This window comes from Haliotis rufescens, unplaced genomic scaffold (genome assembly GCF_023055435.1).
Source record: "Haliotis rufescens isolate VD_foot unplaced genomic scaffold, xgHalRufe1.0.p SCAF_23, whole genome shotgun sequence".
In the NCBI taxonomy this organism is placed as follows: domain Eukaryota; kingdom Metazoa; phylum Mollusca; class Gastropoda; order Lepetellida; family Haliotidae; genus Haliotis; species Haliotis rufescens.
The window spans coordinates 1313583-1322060 of NW_025963924.1; the positions used below are offsets into that span (position 1 = coordinate 1313583).

The 8478-nt window shown below is 37.9% G+C and overlaps 1 protein-coding gene across 1 annotated transcript; it reads left to right on the forward strand.

Annotated features, from left to right (window-relative positions):
- Positions 1-234: 234 nt before the first annotated feature.
- LOC124140141 (tumor suppressor candidate 2-like) lies at positions 235-8266 on the forward strand. The gene is made up of 3 exons (XM_046507547.2): positions 235-519; positions 6582-6690; positions 7867-8266. The coding sequence occupies exons 1-3, from the start codon at positions 383-385 to the stop codon at positions 7945-7947; spliced, it is 327 nt and encodes a 108-aa protein (XP_046363503.1). The 5' UTR covers positions 235-382; the 3' UTR covers positions 7948-8266.
- The last annotated feature ends 212 nt before the right edge of the window (positions 8267-8478 follow it).

Consider the following 8478-nt stretch of genomic DNA (forward strand, 5'->3'; position numbering starts at 1 on the left):
TACAACTTCTTGACCTAAACTTGAATTAGGCTACAAACAGTGGTTCTTTGAAACCGAATGAAATAATTGCGTCTAAAGTTCATCAGATAACATGTCAACCCGGCTTTTTAATAATTATAAATACACGTTTGGTAACGAGAAAAAAGGTCTCGATCACCGTCTGACAGGTGCGCGCTAACGATACAAGGGAAATAACTCTAATTTCCAAGATAAGATGTTTCTAGAAACATCCGGTTCCGGTGCAGCTGAGCGAATATATTTCTCATCAGACAGTTGTTGATAATATCGTCCAAGAGATCAGAAACTAATGATAGATTAGTGAAAAGTGGTGTAGGTCACAGAGGACTTGTTGTCCGCATGTGAATAGTTATTCCGTGTTAAAATGGGCCAAACAACGTCGTCAATCGCCAGTAAGATAGCACAGCCCGTGTCATGGATGTGGGGGAGAAAGGGGGAGACCAAGAGAGCAGATATAGCCAGCTACAAGGGTCCATCACCGTTTGTTCTCACAAGACAAAGGTTAGTTCTGTCCTCCTCCGTGTTTTTTCATATGTCAACATTCAACAGTCGATATGAATGAATGCAATTACATCGGATGTAAATTTCAATTTACAAATTATGGAAATACGACAATGATGTGTTTTCTAAAATCGAAGGCCTAGTTCTACGCAGCAAATAAAATTGGGATTCAGATAGGTTCATTATCTAGGACATTGACTGGTTGTCATCCAAACTGTCGTGAAGATGTTTTAAAAAGTTTTAATGATAAAAGAATGTCCTGAAGAAAGATTCATGAATATGTCCTGATGTCATTTCTTTTCAGCAAAATCACTGATGAAGTAACATTTAATTGATAAATCGAGCAAATATTAGGTGCATGACTTGAATTGTAAATTTCATACTTTAGTCTTCATAAAAGGGTGAGGTCACACTGGACACAGACTACAGGCATGTTAAATGCTATTAAACAAGTATACTGTAACATAACTTGGACTTAAATAGTCATTTAATAGTACTTGTTTTGATGACATGTTCACTATTTCTTGCTGAAACTTACTATACAAATCAGTCTAGTGGTGGTGAACTCGTCAGTGCCTTCATCTTCCTGAGGCAAGGGAGTTAACTGACAGTAAAAGTCCAGTTTCCACCCTTGCCGAACTAGTCTATGCATAGTCCAATCAAAAACGCGTAATGAAATCGACATTAGGTTCATCATATTCATAAACAACATGGTGACTGCCATGCAGATTTCGCTTGATTGCAGGATTTTCAGTGCATGTGTGTCGTAAACTGGTCGTTGACAGATATTTTCCAAATCTTTTCATGTTTTTAATGAAGGTGCTCACATGATTTGATGCACTAATTGAAGTAAGACCCATTTTATTACAATATGATCTTGATTGTCAATGCAATCGTCTTCACTGGTCACCACCATTTTGTTTGTTGCAAATGTAAGCATGGTGAATAGGAGGAACATAGAAGAGACATAAATGGTAATAGCAACTGGTGACGTTAAAATAGATCCAAGAAATTCCAGCCTAGTTCGGGAAGGGTGAAACTGGACTTTTTCCCTAGCCTCGGGAAGATTGGTCCAATCTTTACGTAGAGGGGAATGTCCGAGTAACTCTCCATTCCTTAAAAATAATGGAGCAGGGGCTGAGGCCCATTATTTTTAAGGGATGGAGAGTTACGAGGATATTCCCCTACTCAAAACTACTCCATACTTTTAACACTTTGACAAAATATTCTGTGGTTGAAAATATTTGAAAAATAAACCAGAACTCTTTGTTATCTGTATTTATACTGCGTGAGTCACCCTTGGGTGATACACGAGGAATGCGTTCTCTGTTGCATGTGCGCCAAGCTCCGCCGCAAGCTTCATAATTTCGTTGTTTCCTAAACTAGTATTAATCAATCGCTTGCACATTGTAAATACATGCTGATGGGTATAATAGGAAATATAGAGCCCCGAACAAGCGATATTTATATCACCTTATTTGTTTTTTCTCATCAAAGGTTTATCTAACTGTTATAAATATGAACATTGTTGTGAGTAACCTGCTCTAACACAAAATATATACATATTATTTTGAGCTTTTAAGCATTATGCAAAATTATGAAACTATTTAATAGTTAATTTCACACCATGCCTTCATGTGCCGCAGTAGCTGAGATTGGCAATTACACGTTTTCAAATCAGACGATGCGGGTTCAAACCCCTCTGACGACACATGTTTTCGGAATAAATGAAAATATTCACTTGTAAAGAAATGTAAAAAATAGTTCCGTCTGTTCCAAGTGGAAATTAATTCAAATGTTGCTTCAAGATAATGTACAGTTGACAAGCAACTCTCCATTCTTGAAAAATACTGGAGCGTTCAAACAATGGAATGACGTCACAGATGTGTTTTAATTCTAAGCAATGCCCAGATAAAGCCTGTTGTGTTATAACTCACTGCACAAACACATGACATGTTAAACAGAAAGGAAGTTGGAAGGACCATGTTGACACAGAATGGAAATTGAAACAATTGTGATTGATATATATGCAGATTAAAGTTTAACATGCCTAAACAAAGAGCCTGAGTATTTCACTGTCGGTATCAATGTTTATGACTCACTGCTTTCAGATAGAAGTTTCTGATCTGGACTCTCCATTGAGCATGTTGTTTTAGAATCACATTATAGACAGATTTGCTGTTATCACCGTACAGACATTTTCTTACATGAATCATGTGGTATACAGAGGTCGATTTAACGGTTGGCCCCTGGCCAGTTAAAATTAAAAAGGGCTTGCTGAAATGTAAAGTAGATGGCCCATCTTGCTAGTACAAATTTTACCCCTTCTCCGTGTATGTTTAATTTTTGTGTGTTTAATTTTTTTACGTGGACACTACTCGTAAATCGTGTAAGTTCGATCAGAAAATATTCAGTGGGTATGAGGTGGTGTGAATGTTTAACTCAGAGAAAGATATATGTCCATCGTCTCGGTAGAATGACCACTGGTCGCTATTTTTGTAATGCTGTGCATTACAACATCTTTATTTGCTCATAAATCGTTATAAATTGAGGCAAATGGAAGCCATCTTTTAAACAACTCAGAGTGCAGGAAAAGGCGATTTAGGGGTGAGGCTTTCTCTAAAATTTTCAGAACCCCATTTAGTTGTTTGACAGTTGTGAGAAGGGCCAGTAACTTTTGAAAGGAGCAAGTCCTGTTGGCTACATACAAGTTTGTTGTTCAATCTACACCTGGTATTCTTGCTCATCCGATGTACTGTATCTCCATTCTAATAGGATCAATACCCCGGACCCATTCACCCCATTTCAAAAATAAAATTGAGCAAGCTCCATCTCTCATCAGCAACTTAGCACATTATTTTTATTGGGCCTGAGCTTGAAATCATCACCCAAACTCAATGCCTCTTCTGAATGCATAGATATACACATTCAAAATCACAGCATGATACAAACAAGCCCCTTGTGTATTTATATGAATCTCAAGACTGCTATGAATCTATTTTTAAGCAGGATAAAATGTTTTCTGGAGTACTATGGGGTGGGAAGTACTTATCATGCTTATGGCACAAGATGTTATGGTTGTATTTGCGTCAGCACAAAAGTAGATACGAGTACTGGTTATATCGCTGCTTGTTTAAAACCGGCCTCAATAAAACGATCATTTTTAATTCCCGGTAGTGCTTCTCTCTACTGAAACGATAAATTGTGGTTGACTCTGTTGGAATTATTCAATAGAAATTTCTCGATGGTATCTGTTATTTCATCCAGATATTTGTCTCTATTTTGTTAAGGATTAACATGATTAAACCCATTTTTGTTTCTTAAAAATGGATGATTAGAGTCATCACTTACATTTGGTGAAACAGGTTCCTGTGAGTTGACGATATCATCCTCTTCAAAACCATCAAAATATTCCCTAAGTCTCAGTCGTCTACGAAAATGATGTATATCCAGTTCAACTGTTCATTGTTCTTGTTTGGTGTGAATTTCAGACCCCGTTTTCATAAGTTGATTTCTGTTTCTGTCAATTGTTTTTGGATATATTTATTTTTTTAGGATCAATTTGTACATCTTCAGGCTTCTATGAACCTGGTGATACTGTCTTTACCTGTATTAGTGTATAGGTTTCCGTGATGGTGGTAGTAGTTTTTATTATGGTTGTTTTCAAATTTTTAATGAGCATGATTTCTATTTCTTTTTCGGGGCACGGGTGGCCCAGTCGTCTGAGGCGCCGCAATACGCTGTGCAGAGTTGCGTCCCTTGGGCACGTAGAAATCTATGATTGTGGGTTCAGATCCTGGTTTGCCCCGATTATGTTTCTAGGTTTGTCAGCACCATACCTGTGCTTGTAGGTTTCACCCAAGTGGTAAACGTCCGAGACCAGCATCACTTCGGGCTTTCTTCCAAGGTTAAACTGGCACGCCATGATATAACTGGAATACTGTTAAAAGCGGCGTTAATTCCAACTCACTCACTCACTCACTCTATTTCTTTCTGTTGTCATATGTATGTTCTTGACCATGTCGGTTCCCAAATCCACAGAATCCCTCACCTTAAGGATTGAAATCTACTCTTTTCTCTTGTGACTATACATTGTAATGATCTTGAACATATCTTCCCTGTGGTGATCACCTTGTCATTTTGTCCTGACCTAACGTGGCGGAATGGTTGCTGCACGCCACACTCAACCACACATGCGTAACTCCGGCCGGGGTTTGGTTCATGTTCTTGGTAATTTTAGGGCGGGTATTGTTGCTTCTATTTTTCCTGTACACATTTCTTTTCTCTGCAGTACTTTTAGTTAGCAGTATTACCTGAAACATCGTCTCCTTCCTCCTCCATATTTCCACTGACTTCATCTCTTCTTTGTCATTGTCTACTTTCCATAATTTCAACTGAAAGACCCAAACCTGAAGGTGAAGTGTCCTCCTGAAATACAAATTCAATGCAGTCGTCCATGTTATGATTCTTTTATTCATATCTCAGCAGTCTTTTCTCCAAAAGTTTGACTTCTGTTTGGAACCTCTTAATTCATAAATTGCCAACTCTTTACGTATGTGTGACCCGTGAAGATCCGGGGTAGAATAGGTCTTCAGCAACCCGTAACAGGCGACTATGCTCGCCGTAAGAGGCGACTAGCGGGATCGGGTGGTCAGTTTCGCTGACTTGGTTGATGCATGTCATCGATCCCAATTGTGTAAATCGATGCTCATGATGTTAATCTCTGGAATGTCTTGTCCAGACTCGATTATTTACAGACCGCTGTCATATACAGTCATGCCCCGCTTATACAGACTTCAGATATCCGGAAACCTCGGTTCCCGGGGGATTTTCATTCAAAACGAAATAATTACTATATAAATTTACCCGTATATACGGAAATTCAGTTTCCGGAACTGGATGGTCATTTTCATACACAAAACACTGAAATGCACACACAATTGTCTCACTTACCCGGACAATATACTTCCGCTGGTGGTAATCCTTCCGCTGGTGGTAATCCTTTGATTCGTGAGAAGTCAATTAACCAAGTGACACTGAGTTACGTTTGAGACGAGCTTGTTTATTGTTTATATTGTTTATAACTCTTCCAGTAAGAAGCTGGTTTCAGTTATATGGAAATTCGTTTATACGGACGAATTGTGAAATGACGCAAGTGTCCGTATAAACGAGGCACAACTGTAGCTGGAATATTGCTGAGTGCGATGTTAAACAACAAACAAATGAAAAAACCAACCCAAAACATATTTCTGTCTCTTCCCTCGGATCACCTAGGATCTTATGAATCCAAAATTTGTGTTGGAGTACTGGCTTATCTTTGCTGAGCCATTCTTTGTCAATTTCTATCTATGTCTGGTGCTGTCAGCGACTCTTCTTTCACTTAGGTTACTTTGCCATTCGGAATACATGCGATTCTTTCTCAAATATGCCTCATTAACATCTGACAAAGATGACGCAGGAGCATGTTGGATTGTAGAACATAGTAATGTTAATTTTTCAGTTAAGGTTTCACATGCCTTGAGAAATTGTTCTTCCTTGAACTCTTTTTCTTTTGTCCCATTTTCTTTAAAGTCCTTCCCGGCAACATTTTAGCATTATTTGACTTCTTGATTTCTGTTAGAATTTCTTGTAAAGTGTTGTTGGTTGTTTCCAACTAAATATATATCTTTAAAACATTTTTTTATGAAATGCTTTGATCTTCTTACAATGTTTTTTTTATAGATTTAATAATATTAAGGCCTGGATTAATTGGATCTGGTCCTTTAAATAACAACTTGAATTTGAATTTGTATTGTTTCTGTTTTCAAGTATTACAACATGTGCAAAGTGCACTCATGACACTGTTTCATTTCAGCATTTTGATCAATGCCAAATACTTTGAAATTAGTTTTATGATCCAAATGCATTAACCATGTTAACATAAGCTTGCAGTACTGTATAGATAATGTTTGGTCACAATTCTTTATTTTTAGATCACTGAATCAGTAAATTAAGTGATTTTTTATAAGGTCTTACTCTTATATTGAATGTCATCTTGTTCAATTTCTGTGTTTGTTTTCCAGCTCGATGTTTTTTGATGAAGATGGTGACCTCGCTCATGAGTTCTATGAAGAAGTGCGAATAGGGAAGCGGTTTATCATGAGACGCAAGCGCCACAACCTGATTCCACAGGTACAACAGTTCCCAGTATTTATTGTACAGGGAATGTGTGGTCATCCATGTAGAAAGTGCTTCCAACAGGATGGAAACTATATCACTATAGAGAGTCTGTGTTTAACTTGCATGCCCATTTAATTTAGACATATTCTGAAATTTAAGTCAGCATGGTAACCATGGTAACAGCAGTCATTTGATAACATGATTAATGTCAACTGTAACATTGACTATCACATCGATCTACTTTTTGTGTCCTAGCAACAGCTCTGCCAGTGATGTTCCAGTCTTCTAAACTGGGATTTCTATTCTTGTTTTCTTCATTTAGGAGGTATTTTAACCATGTTAAAAATGTATTTTGAGATTGTATTCAGTGTATTAATATAAAACAAAGCATTATAACCTCTTTCTCCTGGTCCTGTTAACTGCTACAAAGTATCCTGCTACAAAGACGTAAAATCAGTTATTAGTTATTACAGGATTTGGAAGTTAAAATCCCAATCTGGGAATTTATTTGTAATAACAGTTGCTGCAGACTTTGGGTCGAATAACGGCCTCTGAACAGGTCCAAATAAATCCCCGTGTTTGTATATTGTTTTACTATTCCTGGTCCAAATAAATCCCTGTGTTTGTGCATTGTTTTACTATTCATGGTCCAAATAAATCCCTGTGTTTGTGCATTGTTTTACTATTCATGGTCCAAATAAATCCCTGTGTTTGTGGATTGTTTTACTATTCCTGGTCCAAATAAATCCCTGTGTTTGTGGATTGTTTTACTATTCATGGTCCAAATATATCCCTGTGTTTGTGCATTGTTTTACTATTCATGGTCCAAATAAATCCCTCTGTTTGTGCATTGTTTTACTATTCATGGTCCAAATATATCCCTGTGTTTGTGCATTGTTTTACTATTCATGGTCCAAATATATCCCTGTGTTTGTGCATTGTTTTACTATTCCTGGTCCAAATAAATTCCTCTGTTTGTGCATTGTTTTACTATTCCTGGTCCAAATAAGTCCCTGTGTTTGTGCATTGTTTTACTATTCATGGTCCCAATAAATCCCTGTGTTTATGCATTGTTTTACTATTCCTGGTCCCAATAAATCCCTGTGTTTGTGCATTGTTTTACTATTCCTGGTCCCAATAAATCCCTGTGTTTGTGCATTGTTTTACTATTCCTGGCGTGTGTTTCAGGGGGAGGTGGAGCTGAGCCATCCGCGCATCCATGTTGATATTCCAGTGGTGATGTGTGAAGCCCTGATGACTGTCAGATGACCAGTACCCCCCTCTAGGTCCAATCTGTAGCATGTGTCAAACTGTAGCAGGTGGCATCATCATCAACAGCGGACAATGATGGGTGTGGGTGACGGTGAAGGTTTGGACTTCCCTGAAGCAGACTGAGAGTTGACATCGTCATCCTGTGTCGTCACTTCTGTCAACAGACAGACATAGTAATATATCATGCAATTTCATTAAAATCAGATCTTAGGTATCGCTACTGCCAAACAAAGATCTGAGGACAGTTGCGGTCTTTAGGAATGAATCCATACAATCTAGATATATTAGCCATTCCAAAATGTTCCTTTGTTCATTTTTCAATTTTTTAATCGAGAATTTGTCAAAATATATTTCAAAGTGTAGTCGCCAGTTTGAAACTAGTGCCGTAAAGCATGAGAAAGCTGCCTTCTGATTGGCTAATGTCAACTTCTTGTCAGTCATTCCATTAGTAGGTCAAAGTTTGCGAAAGGTCGGTCTGACGTGACCCGTAATGGGATGTCTTCAGATCTTTGTTTAGCGGTAGCGAGG